This window comes from Rhinolophus hipposideros (genome assembly GCF_964194185.1).
Source record: "Rhinolophus hipposideros genome assembly, chromosome: 19".
NCBI lineage: Eukaryota > Metazoa > Chordata > Mammalia > Chiroptera > Rhinolophidae > Rhinolophus > Rhinolophus hipposideros.
In genome coordinates, this window is record NC_138065.1 from 43,413,447 (window position 1) to 43,428,144 (window position 14,698).

At 56.1% G+C, this 14,698-nt stretch overlaps 1 protein-coding gene across 5 annotated transcripts in view; it reads right to left on the bottom strand.

The window, feature by feature from the left end:
• Positions 1 to 14,698, bottom strand: part of KIAA1614 — a 30,957-nt gene that overhangs the window by 1,348 nt on the left and 14,911 nt on the right. The window contains exons 5-9 of one of the 5 annotated variants that reach the window (XM_081026704.1): positions 11,742 to 13,282; positions 9,916 to 9,994; positions 7,956 to 8,214; positions 4,946 to 5,073; positions 3,989 to 4,173 (exon numbers count right to left, since the gene is read on the bottom strand). In XM_081026704.1, coding sequence (XP_080882830.1) covers positions 3,989 to 4,173; positions 4,946 to 5,073; positions 7,956 to 8,214; positions 9,916 to 9,994; positions 11,742 to 13,282 — 2,192 coding nt within the window. Of the gene's footprint in view, positions 1 to 3,628; positions 4,174 to 4,945; positions 5,074 to 7,955; positions 8,215 to 9,915; positions 10,043 to 11,741; positions 13,283 to 14,698 lie in introns of those variants that run through there. The other 4 variants (XM_081026703.1, XM_081026702.1, XM_081026701.1 and 1 more) reach the window with 4 other exon arrangements.

Sequence of the window (14,698 nt, forward strand, 5' to 3'; positions counted from 1 at the left end):
GTTCATACAGAGCGCGCGCACGTGCACACACACACACACACACACACACACACACACACACACTCTCATCATTTCCCCTCACAACCACAACCGGCTTTATACATAGATATAGTGTGCCCACCTCCATGGTAGAACTTCCTTTCTCCATCTTCTCTGTTAAAATGCCCTTAATGCAAACAACGCTTTTAGCTTATTATTCATGTATACCCCAGTGTGAAGGAGCTAATCTTAGCTTTTTCTGAGATGAGTTTTGATTGCAGAATAGGGAGGAAAATAATGTTTAAAAACTGAGAAAAAGACCTACAATGTGCCTGGTACTGTGCTAGGGGCACCCACAAACGAGCTCCATGGCTGCCCCCAAATCACTACAGTGGGGGGAAGGTATCCCCGGGGTGCTGAGGGCCAATCCAAACCTGGTTTGCTCCATGGTATTGTCTAGGACGAGCCCTGGCCTCAGTCTTCCTCGGTTATGGTTTCTCACATGCAATTTGGAGGCCTCTGGGCAAAAACCCAGGAAACATACAAGTCCAACCTCATATTCACAGTCATGGTAGCTCACTTTTCTTTTTGTCACACACACCCTCTCCCATCCACTGCCTCTAGGAGGCCCTGCTTGGCCAGTATGACCATTCCTGGGTCTCTAAAGTGCAGACAGATCCTGGAGAGAACCCACTTCTCCTTTCCTGGGTCCGACTCTGGGAACCCACATCCATGGAACAGGCTTTGTGGGGCCTGTGGGCTGGGTTGGCTGGTTCCCCAGCCTCTCCTGGCCACACACTGGGTAGCTTGGTGCCTCCTTAACACCCTCCCTGCTCTCCAGCCCAGGCTTGGCTCGCTGGCTCCCTCCACATTAAGCAGCGGCCCATGCCTACTCTCCACCTCGTCCTAGAATCAGCTTCCGCAGAAGAGACCCAAACGGGCATCTCATCCACTTTCTGTCTCTGGCTTGAAGCCATTTAACACATCTCTCTGGTCCACCTAGCCCCACAGGTCCTTTTTTCAGTCCAACAGAAGTCAAGCTTTTCAGAGCCCACCCTCTGAAATTCTGGGTTGGAAGCGCACTGAAATCTCCTCCAAGGCACCTGAAGCTTTGTAGCTCTGAGTTTAGCAAATCCAATCTTTTGACACATTCCCTGTCCCTGGTCTGAGCTGTCGAATGCCCTTTATGTGTTTCCCTGCCAAGCTGAGCCTTCTCTGCATGGCTGTCTCCCGCCCGACCAGACATATCTGCCATCTCAGCTGCTCAGACTTTTCTCCCAGCCCTTGCCCTATCTGCTACCTCTTCTGTCTGAGTGTTTGAACTGCTTGCCTGCCCTGTCTGCACATTGGTGGCATGGGGGGAAGGGCAAGTAAGGTGGGGAGTGGTGGAGTCTGCAAAAATGGCTGCTGTACAGCAAGAAATGCAGGTGGGGAACGATGAGAAAACCCAAAAGAAAGCAGCCAGAGCTAGACTAGACACTGATGTTATGTCAGCCATTTTGGGAGACTCTCGGGTAGGCTTCACAACTGCAAGTCATGATAAAAATATGACAGAGAGATTGCTATTGTAGGTGTTTATTGTCTGTGGGAAGTGGCCTTTGTTAAGGATGTACAATCTCTGTGTTGCATTCAGTCAGAAGCAGAAGGCAAAGCCTGCCATTCTCCCATGCTTGTCGAGTTGGATGTGGTAGCCAGCAAATTAGCACCAACATGTTGATGTTTTAGCGAGGACCAAATGGCCCCCGCTCACAGCCCCTCTGAGGCCCAGGAGAAACACGCCTCGGCTGCTGGAGGGTAGTCTGTGACAAGGAGGCACCAGCACCAGCCACGTTTCACGTGCAGGGGGATCTCTGTGTGACAGCCAGCGGCCAGCTGCAGGAGCAGGGGCAGGACAGCACCTGGGCAGGACAGGGAAGAGCTCACACTGACTCAGGTGAGGGGCACCCCAGGGAGCAGGCCAGGGCAGAGCCCAAGTGCACCAAGGAGCCCTTGGCGACTACAGACCCCTGCTCATCAGAACTCCATGACAGGTGATGGGGGAGGGGCTCCCACTGCCCTCAAGGGGGCCTAAAGGGACTTCTGGGGAGGATGGCAGGGCAGAGTGTATGATCTCACACTGACAAGTGACGCAGACCATGCAGGTACCCGTCTGGAGTTCTGCTCCCCAAATACATTCTCTTTCTGAAGAGGGAAGGGAAGAAAAGTGCCAGGCTCAGAGGGGCTAAGTAACTTGCTCAAGGTCACACAGCCAGCAGAGGTGCTGGAGTATAAACCGTGCTATGTAGTCTAACTCTAGGCCCTCGTGCTGCCTCTTTGGGGGCCTATTCCCCTCACCCAAGGAGAGAGGAAGCTAAGAAAAGGCAGGTGGCTAACACTTGTTGGGTGCTTTATGGTAATCAAGATATGTCAACAAATGCCATCTTCCTGTGAGGACGGACATTGTACCCTCCTGAGGTGCAAAGTGGGAGAAACTTTTCCTCTCTACTTCTCACACGCATAGAAAATTTATCAGTAAACTGAGTCCAAACTACCTTCAAGTCAACCAGAATGCAACCGTGTTTCACCATCTCCAACATCCTGTCTTCCCTGGACTATTGAAATAACTTTCACTCTGGTCTGCCTCGTTCCACCTGCAGCCCAATAGAGTCTGTTCTCAACACAGCAGCCAGTGACCCTGTTAAAAGTGTAAATCAGAGCGCCTCGGCCTCTGCTCCCAGCCCCACCATTCCCCTCACTTGGTGTGAAGCCCCTTTCTGAGCTCAGCTCTGTCTCTCTCCCCCTCACCGCTCTGTTCAGCTTGACCCGCCCGCAGGCAGCTCCTCCAATAGGCTGAGCTCGTTCCCACCCCTCAGGGCCGCTGCACTGGCTGTTCCCTCTGTCTGGAATGCTTGTCCCCCAGACACCACATGGCTCCTCCCTCCTCCAGCGTCTGCTCAGGAAAGCTGCCCCACGGGCACCTCCCCCAGTCACTACCCTCGGGTCCTTATCCTGCTTCATTTGTGTGTTTCTCTGCACTTTTCACTGCGATGTATTACACAGAGTAGTCTGTCTCCCTCACTGGCATGCGTGCTCCTGAGGACAGGGGTTTGTCCGTTCCATTTACTGCTGTGTCCCCAGTATTGGCAATGCTTAGCAGGTGCTCAGAGTCTGTTTGTTGAAATAATGAATGAGGGAACAGAGGCAAGAACTGGCTGAAATCTGCAAATCTGGCAGCAGGCAGATCCATTTCCGGGTGAAAGAACCGATCCCAGAGATCAGAGCATAGTACTACGCCCTCCTGGCAGAGCCCAGCAGGACAGGCTTCTGCACCAGTCCTTCTGTGCCTGTCTCTCCCTTCCTCTCTTCCTCCTCTCTTCCTCCTCGCCTCTAGCATACCTATCTTCCATCCCTAGTCACTGGGTCTGGGAAACACCTTTCAGGGCTCCTCACCCTGAGGTGGATTCTGGAGCTCAGACCTCGGGTAAAGGACAGCTGAGATCTGGCCCGAGCGCAGAAGGATGTCCAGAGCCTCTCCCTGACCCTGCCAGGGCTGGGAGCCCAGATGCATGTGAACATAACCCCCAGGAGCCAGCCCTGAGGGAGGGACCCGGACGCACAGACAGGAAGGCACACTCCACGTGCCCAGACACATTCAGCAGCTGAGGGGGAACCGTTTAAACACATCAGCCACATCAAAGGGATCGCCTGTGAGAACTGGCAAGCACAAACAGTCTCCTTTCGCTCTCCAGAAGGAGCTGGCCTTCCCGATTCTGACTCTGAGAACGTCAGCACACAGCAGAGGGGCAGTGGAGTGAAGCCTGCAGGCAGCTGCCCCCTCCGGCAGCCCCAGCCTGTGACTCCAGAAAGAGCCCCTGTGGGGAGGACTGCAGTCCTTTCAGTAAGAGGTTCTCCGAGTCCAGAGCTCCACTGCTCAGCCAAAGACCAGAACTCGCCTCTGACCACAGCCACAGGCACCACTGGTTTGCTGAGGACCCAGGTCGGTGGAGCCCAGAAAGTGGAGGGGACGTACCTGAGTCCCGGCGCCCATTCCCTGAAGCCACACAGAAGCCAAAAGTGCCCTCCGGGGAGCGTTGTAGCTGCAGCTGGCTTGTGCCATCGGGGAACACTTCTACCACGCGGCCCACTGTGCGAGCCAGGCTGGGGGCACCCACATCCTCCACGCTGAGGGCACGCCGGGGTGGGGCCTTGGCTAACCTGCAAGGGCACCAGGGACAGAGTGAGGGAAGAGGGCTGGGCACTGGGCCCCAGCCACTCCTTGGCTTAAAGATGACTGCTGCCTCTCAGCTGGCGGTGCTGCCGCCTGGGCACCACACCCCTAACCAGCATGAAGAGCCTGTGAGGGCTGAGACGCTGCTTCTCACAGCCGTTGGAGGCCCCTCAGAGCCCACTACAGAATCAGAAGCGCCCCGCCCCGCCCAAGAGCAGTGGGTTTTCATCTTTTTGGGTGCAGAGACCTCTCTGAGAACCTGATGAAAGCTCTTATTTTGTATAAAATTTCCAGGAATTAATGGACCCCCTGAAATCTGTCCATGGAGCCCTGGGTAATGGCAGCTAGCCTAAAGGGTCTCATCAGAGACGGTGGGGTTTCTTTAGGCCGGCTCACAGGTCAAGGGCCTCTTTGGGGTCTCTGTCTCTGGATCTTTAATTGGATCTTTAACTGGGCTAAGAAGCTCTCTGAACGTTCCGATTTCAAGATGTCATCAGATAGGAGAGGGATGGAGGAATCAAACCTTCCAACTCTACCCCTTCTAGCACTGCCTCACCTTCTCAGAGCTCAATCGCACAGGGCAAGGGCACTGAGGTACGGGCTCCAAGCCTCTTGTGGCACCCGAGGGTCAGGTAGTTGGCATCCCTTTCTCGGAATGGGACCCCACTCAGGGCCATGTAGCTGAGGCAGGAAAGAGTTAAGCTTACAGCTCCACTGTCTACCCTGAGTTCATCCTCCAAACCACTTGTCCACTCTTACCTGCCAGCTGCACTGTCATCCCCCGGTTCCCCTACCAGGTAGACGCTGGATCGGTCCACCTTGCCGCTCAGCAGAGAATGGAGGTTCTGAAAGGAGGCAGCTTTCCGATGTTGGTGAGGGGGTGACACCTAGTGGTGAAGATTCAATATTGCAGGTGAGAAAAGCGCCCCCAGCAAGGGCCTGACCTGACCCCAACCATGAACCTGAGGGCCCTGGAAAAACGTATTGGTAGTTTTTGTCATTACTTCAAAGCGTCCAACAGCGTCCATAACTTACTCAAGTTAGATGGGCCTACACAGGTGATCTGAACCTTCATTTATTTTTTTTTTGGCTGAAACAACTTACTAGTACTATAATACTAATTATCTCATTTATTAAGAAAATCTAATTGTCTCGTTAAGAAAAAAAGTGAAAGCAAGTTATAAAATAACTACAATTTTAGAGTTAAAATCCTAAATATTGTTTTGTGATTCTTTTATGATCACTCACATTCAAAAATTTTTATCTAAGTGTGTACCTTAAAACACCGAATAAAAAGATGGAAAAGACAAAACGTGAGTACCTCAGGAGTTCCCCCAGTGATGGGGGCAGGTGAGCACAGGTAAGGTCAAGGCCCGAAGTGCAGTTATAAGTGCTCGGCTGAAAGCGCGAACCAGGTGCAGGGAAGCAGAGAGAGACTTTGCTTGGCTTAGGGCGTTTGGGGACACTAGAGGAGCTGACACCTGAGTGGGGCTTGACACATAAACTCTCCAGGTGAAGACAGAGGTAAGGTGCTCCAGGAAGAAGAAACAGCAGATGCAAAGACATGGAGTGACTAGAGAAAGCATGGAAGGTTCCGGAACATACTCATGGTCATAGGCTGCAGCGGGGATGAGAGATGGGCTGGAGCTGGGGACCAGCCCTGGGAGGACCTCATATGGCCTGCTGAGGTGCCCCTGAGTGATGTTAATCAGAAGAGTTACAAGATCAGATCTGTGTGCTAGAAATTGAGCCAATGAGGAGGTCGCGCTGAAGATGGGAGGTGGGAGTGATGAAGACGGAGGCAAGGAGAAACAGCCTTTTAAACAAATATTAAAGACATTTATTATGATTGGAATCCACGCTCCAAAGAAGTAAAGCATATGATCAAGAAACTTCGGAGGGGGCTGACTTGTATCAGAGTTTAAGAAGGCTTCCTGGGAGAAGTCATGCATCACTCCGACCCGAAGAACAAGCAGGCCTTCCCTAGGGAAAGCGGAGAGGGGAAGAGAGCCTTCCAGATGCCGGTTCAAAGGTCAAAGAGCCATGACCCCTGGAAGTTGTGTGTGAGAACAGGGCCACTGCCCACTCAGGAGGGCAAAATGAAAACCAAACTGCTGTACCATCCGCCTACCCTCTCCATGTGCGCGCGCGTGCGCGCGCGCGCACACACACACACACACACACACACACACACCTGGCAGCACCCTGAGCTGTCATCAACATTCTGGGTGAGACAGAGTCTTTCTCCAGTTCTTGAACGTTTCTTTCTACTGCTCAGCCCTCCTGCACTTGCTCCCACCGTGTCTCGGCCAGCCTACTTTCTTATCTTTGCCCACTCCTCCACTACCCTAATGTCATCGTCACTTCCCTTGAGGGGTTTACAGAGACCAAAGCTCTGAGGGCAGTGCACCTGGGTGCCCTGGCGCAGACTCACAGGGACGAATTAATGTCAGGAGGAACGTGGGTTCCTGGAGCACAGTGTCAGTCTAGGCTCCCCTTCCCAGCTTATGATCGCTTTGCCTTCCATTTATCCATCCAGCAAATACTTACTGAGCACTGACCACGTACCAGGTAGTATTTCTGGTGCCAGACAACCAGTGGAATTTCCATTCAGCCTGCATTCTCCTCCAATGCCCCAAACCATAATCACCTACTTCGTTCTGCCCAGGGGAGGGGTGCAGGGAATAGAAGAACAAACAATACCTGAAAACACCTGGAATAGAACAGGGTTTTCAGGAAGCTAGCTGAGAGTCAGTGAGCTTCTGCTGGTCTGCCCTATTGCATGTGGGAAGGTCGCACTGCGTTCACCCCTTCCCACTGTGTACTGAGTACATTTACTATACTCGCCATCGTACTAAATATCGGGAACACAAAGATCAGTGGTGTTTCCTCAGATATTCACACTCCAACGAGGGGAAACAGACAAAAATCAATTAAAATACCATGTGACAAGTTCCACGAAGGACGGAAGCCCAGGATGAGATGGCAACACAGAGCAGAGGCCCATAGCTGAGCCCAAGGAAGGGTTGGAAGCAACTTCCTGGAGGAGGCAATGGCTGAAGAGTCAATAGATGAGCCAATATTAGCAGGTAGGGAAGGTGGGAGAAACATTTCAGGTGAAGGTTCAAAGTTAGACATGTGTGTCCTGATTACAGAACTGCAAGGTCAAGGATAACTGGGATCAAGTGTTAGAAGGAGAGTGGTGAGAGATGAAAGCCGATCACAGAAACCCTTTAACACTGCCAAGTGATCTGCACTTTATCTGAGGGTGATGAGGGACCAATGGCCAGTGTTGAGCAAGGCGGTGGCAAGGCCAGATTTGCTGATCAGAAGGACTACTCGGGGAGCTACGGGGGGGAAAGACAGGGCTCAGGTCAGCAGGGATGCCAGTCAGGAGGCCGTTGAGATAATCCAGGTGTGAAATGACTTGTGCTAGACTAAGAGTCACTGAGACAATGAAGAAGGTTCTAGAATGACCAGGCAGTAGACTCCAGGTCTTGGTAGAGGTGGCAGAGTTGAAGGAAGAATCTAAGATGAGCCCAGGCGCGGGGAGCTGGTGGAAGAACAGAAGTATGGAATGCTGCTACCCCCACGGTGTCCACAGGAATTCAAGCCTCAGGGATGAACTATAGGGAAGCCAGCAGCTTCCTTTTCTCCACTTTGGCCTCCTGGCACGGGCCTCCTGTGCGCTTCCTTTCTCCTTTCACTCCAATGGTGGCTACACCATCACTGGCCTCACACACCCCTCGGCTGGGCCCTTAGGACTCACCAGATGCAGGTATTGTAACGATGGGGCTCTCTTCACTTTGGGGGTGCTGGTGTGTGAAGCCGAGCCAGGCAGCGGGGGCTGCAGCTGCTCCACACTGCAGCTGCGGGACTTGCCCAACCTGGGCCGTGTGCCCTGGCCCAGGGCCAAGAAGAACTTTTTCAGCCCCAGGGTGGAGGTGACGCTGCTGCTGCTTTTCTTGTTCCTGTCAGAAGGGACAGCTGAGGGTGGGCCGGGTCTCACACTGACCCCCGGTAGTGCTCTGAAATGCAAGGGTGGACGTGAGGTGGGTCGGAGAGGGCTGGGGGAGATGAGGGCGGGCTGCATCTAAGGGTCCGTGGGCCCCAGGTGGGCCAGCACCAATGCCTTGTGGAGGAAGTGACAGCCAGGCTGCAGAAAGAAAGGCCGAGTGGGCTTCCGTGGAACTCTGCTTGGGTAGCTTTTAGGGAGAACAGCTCAGAAAACACACTTGGTGTCACACTCAACTGTGGAGTCACCCAATCATTTATTCATTCACTTGTTCATTCACTATTTCTTGAGAACCTCTTCCGGGCCTCTTGTAGGCACTGGGACATGTGGCAAACAATGTGGGTAAGTGGTAAACAAAACAGACAAGGTCCTTTTCCTCGGGAGCTCATCAACAGCAGACTAGGAAACAGAGTGAGAAACCACCAGTGACTGCTGAGTGGGGAAGCAGACAATGACAGGTCGACCAGGAAAGGCCTCTCTGAGAAGATGATATTTAAACGGGGAGTTGCATGGCAAGAAGAGGCCAGTCCTGCCAAGCCAGGAGGTGAGAATTCCGGGCTGAGAGAACAGCTGGCACCACAGTGCTAGGGCAGGGAGAGGCCCGGTGCCCAAGAACGTAACGGGGTCAGGCCACTAGGACTTGGATGTAATGTGCAAGGAGGAAGGAGGCACCAGGTGAGGTCACACGGGCAGGCCGAGGCCCGACCACACTGAGCACGTGACCTGAGGGAAGGGGTTTGGATTCTATTCCGAGAGGAAAAAGCACGGAAGGGTTTCAAGCAGGAGAAATGACATCATTTAATGAAGGTTTTAGAAAAATCCCTTTGACAGCATTTGACGGGGTCTTAATGCTGTCACCCCATCACCCCGTCACTGTGTGGAGAAGGAACTGGAGGGGGCAGGAGTGAGGGCAGAGGGCACGTGGCCTCTTAGAGTCGTACAGAAAGAAGGGACGCAGCTTAGACCAGGAGAAACGCGGTACAGCTGGATGCAGGAGTCGGAGAGGACTGGCCAGGGGGTTAGAGACGCAGAGAAGGAAGAGGGAGCAGCCAAGAGGACACCCAGATTTGGGGCGTGAGCATGCTGTGGACAGTGTTGTGTTCGCTGGGGGAAAAGGTTTTGTCAGGAGCGATGGAGAATTCAGTTAGTCCTCTCAGACACGCTAGTGGACACGCTGGGTCTCAAGTTCTGGGGAGCACCCAGGGCTGGAGATGGGGCCTTGGCTCTCAGTGCAGGTGACACCTTGGGCCACATGTCACCAGGAATGGTGCATAGCAGACAGGAGGAAGCCCGGACCAGGGGACTGGCTCGCCCAGGCTTTGAGGCCCCAGAGCAGGGGCTCAGACCGCATGCGTAGGAGAGAATGGAAATGCAAATGCGGGCTGTTTCCTCAGCGTCTGCTTGTCTCCAAGCCCAGGGCCAGGAGCAAGCCCCACCCACAGGTCACCTGATCCTGGAGCGTCTGAAGGCTGGGACTGGCTGGCCAGCTGCGTCCAGCACAGCGCCTGGAGCGTGAGGCCATTCAACAAACGTTCGGTGCATGAATAACCAAGTACCTTAGAGTGGAACAGGTTGAGAAAGGAATATAGGGGTACCATGCGAGGATTTGGGAGCAGTAAGGTCAGTCGTGCGACCACTCCAACAGGGCCCTTTCTTCACCTAGAGTCTCCAGGCCCCACCCCCTACAGTCAGGGCTGCTGCTCTTGTCACTCACCTGGATGACACAGGCCCTTGGGAACTCAGCTCTGTCCTCTGCAGGTCTCCCTCTGGTTCCTGGCTGCACTCTGGCTCCTCTGAGAACAGGGAGAGGGTGATAGCCACTGAGCTGATGGTGCCGACACCTGTGGAGGGGAGGAAGTCCTGGAGTCCTCCTGCCACGATGACAGAGACCTCCCGTGTCACTGACCCAGCCTCACACGTCATGATCGGGAGACAGAACATTTCCAATCCAGAGGCAGAAGAGCCAGAGAAAGCTGGAGAGGCCCCCAGCGAGCAGTGAGACCCGCGAAGCAGTGACGGGGTCTTAATGCTGTCAACCCTTCACCCCAGCACAGCACCTGGCATACAGTAGATGATTCGTAAACGTCTGTGAAATGAAGGGGCTGCCTGTGACAAGCCACGTCTCTCCTATATCAAGAGACACAGTTGGGAGCAGGGGGAAATTTTGTAGTCCTGGGCATCCATGATGAACTACGCAATGCTTTAAACCCTCCACAGAGATTATTTCATGAGTTCCTAGGAGACAGGTTCTATTTTCTCCTCAGGTAACATCAGGGGAGCCTGCAGTGCAGAGGGGTTAGGTGACATGTCCAGGACCTCCTGGCTAATAATGAAAGGAGGAGCCTCACCTGGGCCTCTACTCTAGGCCCCGGGAGGTGAAGGCCAGGCTGCCCAGAAAGGTCAGCAGCTCTCAGAATAGAAACCTCCCAGGAAGCGGCTGGGGGCCGCCAGCAGCCAGCCTACAGCCACTGAAGGAAGGAAACCACACCTTAGCAGAGGGGGAGGGACCTCAGGGTGCGACCTGCTTCCTTGAGGTTTATGTGAGCGAAGGAGGGAGAGGGAAAGTGTGTGTGCCTGTGTGCCGTGGAGGGGTGGCCAGCACGTTGGGGGAGTGGGGGCATCCACACCCTCGGTAAGGTCAGTATGGCCTGTCGTCTCTGCCCTCTCCCTACACTGTTTCCAAGCCCTGGATCCCTCCTGAGCCACCCCAGCCCCAGGGCTGCCAGAGTTGTGGGCACAATAAGGCAAGGCCATGTGGGGCAGGCCTGTCACCTCTGCCTAAGAGTGAGTGGCCGAGTTGTCACAACATCAGGGATTTGCCCACAATATGAGGACCCCTTCCAAGGGCAGAGGTGACATCCTACATCCTTGCCAGGGTCGAGGGGTCCGGGAGGGCTCCGGCACCAGACCATAACCCAAACACTCCTTGTGGGAGCTCTGCCTGCTGGGTACTGTGTCCTCTGAACAGTGTGTCAGTACCTGGCCACAGACGGTTTCAAGGGCAGGACTTCTACTGAATTAATTCACTTTTGCATTCATTCCCTCCAGTGCCGAGTATGGTACCTGGCATGTAACAGGTGCTCAGTCAATACTCAATGAATGAATGAATGAATGAACGAAAATACAGATGTTGAGGGCAAGTGCCCCAGACATGTGATTATATGGCATTTACTGCTCTAAGCACATAGTAAATCCTGGAGCTGGTGCCTCTCCCTGCTCTGCCCGTAGTTAAATTCTCTCACAGCCCAGGTCTCAGGCAGCCATGGAGCTTGAAGCTTCTCTACACCCCTCCACCCCCCGGGTCAGAGGCGTCACCACTGCCTCCCCACGCTCTGCCTCCACGGGCTCATGTTGAACCCTGCACCCAGCCCCAGCCCACAGACCTCGCCGGCTTCTCTGGGGGGCTCCAAGGGGCTGCTAAAAGCAGTGCGTGGCTATGTCATCTATGAAGATGAAAGGTAAGAAAAAAGTGTGCGAGGCCACAGACCTGGCCTGGGGCCCCTGCTCTCTGGCTGCCCTAGACCCAGGGCAGCCCCTTACCATCTCTGCAGCTGTCCAGGGGCGCCTCCGGCTCCTGGCTGCGGGTGCCCTGCAGCACCCCGCCCTCACGGACGGCGCCTCCCCAGGGCTCCTGCGGCCTCCCAGGAATGCTGTTGTTGCAGTTGTTGGTGGACAGGGTCAGCAGTGGCTGGCTGACGTGGGGGCTGCAGGACCCGGTCTGTGGGGGGCTGCGCTCACAGGCCGGGGGCACTACACTTCTGGAAGGAGACGGGGGGCTGTCCACAGTCTCTCCCTGGTCACCTGGCCTGCGAGGCCCAGCCAGGGCTGCCTTCCCGTGAGACCCGGGTGAGGTGGTGTTCCGGGAGGAGGGAGGAGATGGCACCCATCCTTCAGGAGACAGGGCAGCCGTTGGCTGCTGGGCCTGATGGGGGGCAGACAGTTCGTGGTTCTGTTGCAGGGGCACCGTTTCCAGAGACTCGTGACTTTCAATAACCTGGGTTTGTCTGTCAGGCCCAGGGGACGCCAGCTTCATGAATGAGGTGGTGGCACAGGCTTTCCTGAACGGAGCCCAGGAACCCACAGGGTGAGAACCGGGGTCTCCCACTCCTGGTCCTGGTTGCCACCGGGTCCCCAGGGAGGCCCTCGCTGAGCCTTGCGCGGGAAGCTGAGAGAAAGCGTCTTCGCTGGGGCACAGAGCCCCCTCGGGCGTGTGTCCGCTGCCTTCTGTTGCCTCGTCTGAAACCTCCCTGAGACCAGGGCCAGGCGGGTGGTGCGGGGCCCGAGGGCTCGCGGACGGCTCCTTCCGGGGCCACCTGTGGCCTCCGCGGGGCCGGGAGCCGCCTCGGGCCGGGCCGCGGGCGCTGCGGGGCTGCGAGGGCGCAGCCTCCTCGCCGTCGGTCCTGCAGCCGTCCGACGTGTCCGTGCTGTCCAGGGCCGAGTCCGCCTCCTCTGCGCGCAGCGAGTCTCCGACGTGTGTCGCCCGGCGCCACTCGGCGCGGAGCCCCTGCCCGGCGGGGAGGGGCCTGACCGGGGCGCGCAGGCCGCGGGAGCCAAGGGGCTCCGCCGGCGGTCCCTCCAGCCCGGAGGCGGCCTCGCGCTCCCGGGGGACCCTGGGGCCGGGGGCTGCTTTCCCCTGGACAGGCCGCCGGTCCTCGATGCAGCTGCCGCAGGCCCTGCACGTTCTCCGGCTGCCCCGTGCGGGCGGCGGCGCCGGGAGGGCCCTCTGGTCCGGGCGGCCCGCAAGCCCGGGCGGAGCCCCTTCGCCCGCGTCCCTGCGCGGGAGGCCCCCCGCGACGTAGTCTGCAAGCTCGGGCTTGGAGCGCAGGGCGCCCTGGCCGCCCGTCTGCAGCGCGGGGCTCAGCACCTGGCGCTGGCGCTGCTGCAGCCGCTCCAGGTAGCGGGACTGGGCCTCTCGGGCTGACTCGTCCTCGAAGCGGACGTGGGACGGGGAGGGGCCCCGCTTGGGCCGCTGCCCACCGCTGGACTCCCCGCTGGAGGAGTCACTCGTGCTGCCGTTCTGGAGCTGGTCTCTGCAGGCCAAGGGCGTGCTGCGGTCCAGGGCTGCGCTTCTCCCGCCATCTCTGATGGGGAGACAGGAGGAGAGAGGTCACAGGCAGAAGGAGGGGACACAGGTACCCTAGGCGGCGCCAGTCAGTAACTACACCCCCAAAGCAGGTTCCTGGGGAGTCAGGCAGCAAATCCGAGTAGCCTACAAGCTCATCCTGATCCTGAGACACAGCGCTAAACAAAGTCATCGCGACGGTCCTTATTGTCTTTGCCACGTTGCCCACTCAGCCTGATTCAAGGTGAAACATTATTAAACTCAGGATCCTACAGAAGGATGACATCAAAGTCCTCATGGAGTGTGTGTGTGAGGGAGATACATACATATATATATAGACAGAGAGAGAGAGAGAGAGAGAGAGAGAGAGAGAGAGAGAGAGAGAGAGAGAGGGAGAGGGACCTGGCCATCACGGCATCGGGTAATGAATTGTGGCAATACTGAATTTGTGGGAAAGGTTTAATGGGAAGCGTGTGCGAGACCGACTGTGTGGGATCTGAAGCCAGGGTTTCTTGCTCTCACTTGGGGTTCCTAATTCTCTTCGTAGACACAATTCTGACAGTGACAGATGCCCTGGAGGCTCGTCTTGTCAGCTCGCACACCCCCTTCCTGGACCTGCCCCTCCCCAGTTCCTCACACACACTCTGGTCCTGAAACAGCTGGAACAAGATTGCTGGGCTAGGAAGAGTCCCCACATTCTGGCATCAGCCTTTGCTCTGGGAGGCACTGTGGCTGGGGACAGAGCATGAAGGTGCCGTGGGGGTTGGGAGGACAAATGCGGAGCAAATGAGGCACCTCAGCAGTGAGCAAACACCCCCCGCCAAGCTTCTCGGGCTGAGGCCTTCCTCCCTCCCAGGCAGGATTCTGTCTGGCTCAGAACCTGGACTCGAGTGGCCCTACGGGAAGGATGGGAAGGCCCCTTGCTGGAGGCCTGCTTCCGGCAGCAATGCTGTCCTAATCACACAATAAGTGCGACCCAGTCTTCACACAGCCACTCTGGCACAGGACAATGGCACTTAGGGTGTCACCTCCCAGGCCCTGCATCGTGCTGACATGCTTGTCCTGCCCTCCCTGGAGTAGGGGTGCCTCTCCCCCAAACAGCATGAGCACGTGCTTCCAAGAGCTGCTCGATATCTACGGGGATTTGTTTCCAGAAAATACAGCTCCTGCCGCCCCTTTGCCGCTGGGGAAAAGCCTGCCTGTCTGTTCAGACGTGCCCTGGCCACCCCCACCAGACTCAGGATAAAGAGGGCCTCTGGAGAGGGCTCTGCCGCCCCCACTCCTCCATCACCTTTCACCAAACTGCTCGTTGGAAGCAGTGATGCCTCCAGGCTGGGGAGGATGGGGGTGGGGAGCTCCTGCATCTAACAGGCCCAGGGCCTGTGTGGCATCTCCATGTTAACTCAGCGTGGCTCTCCAGGGTGATCTGACAAAC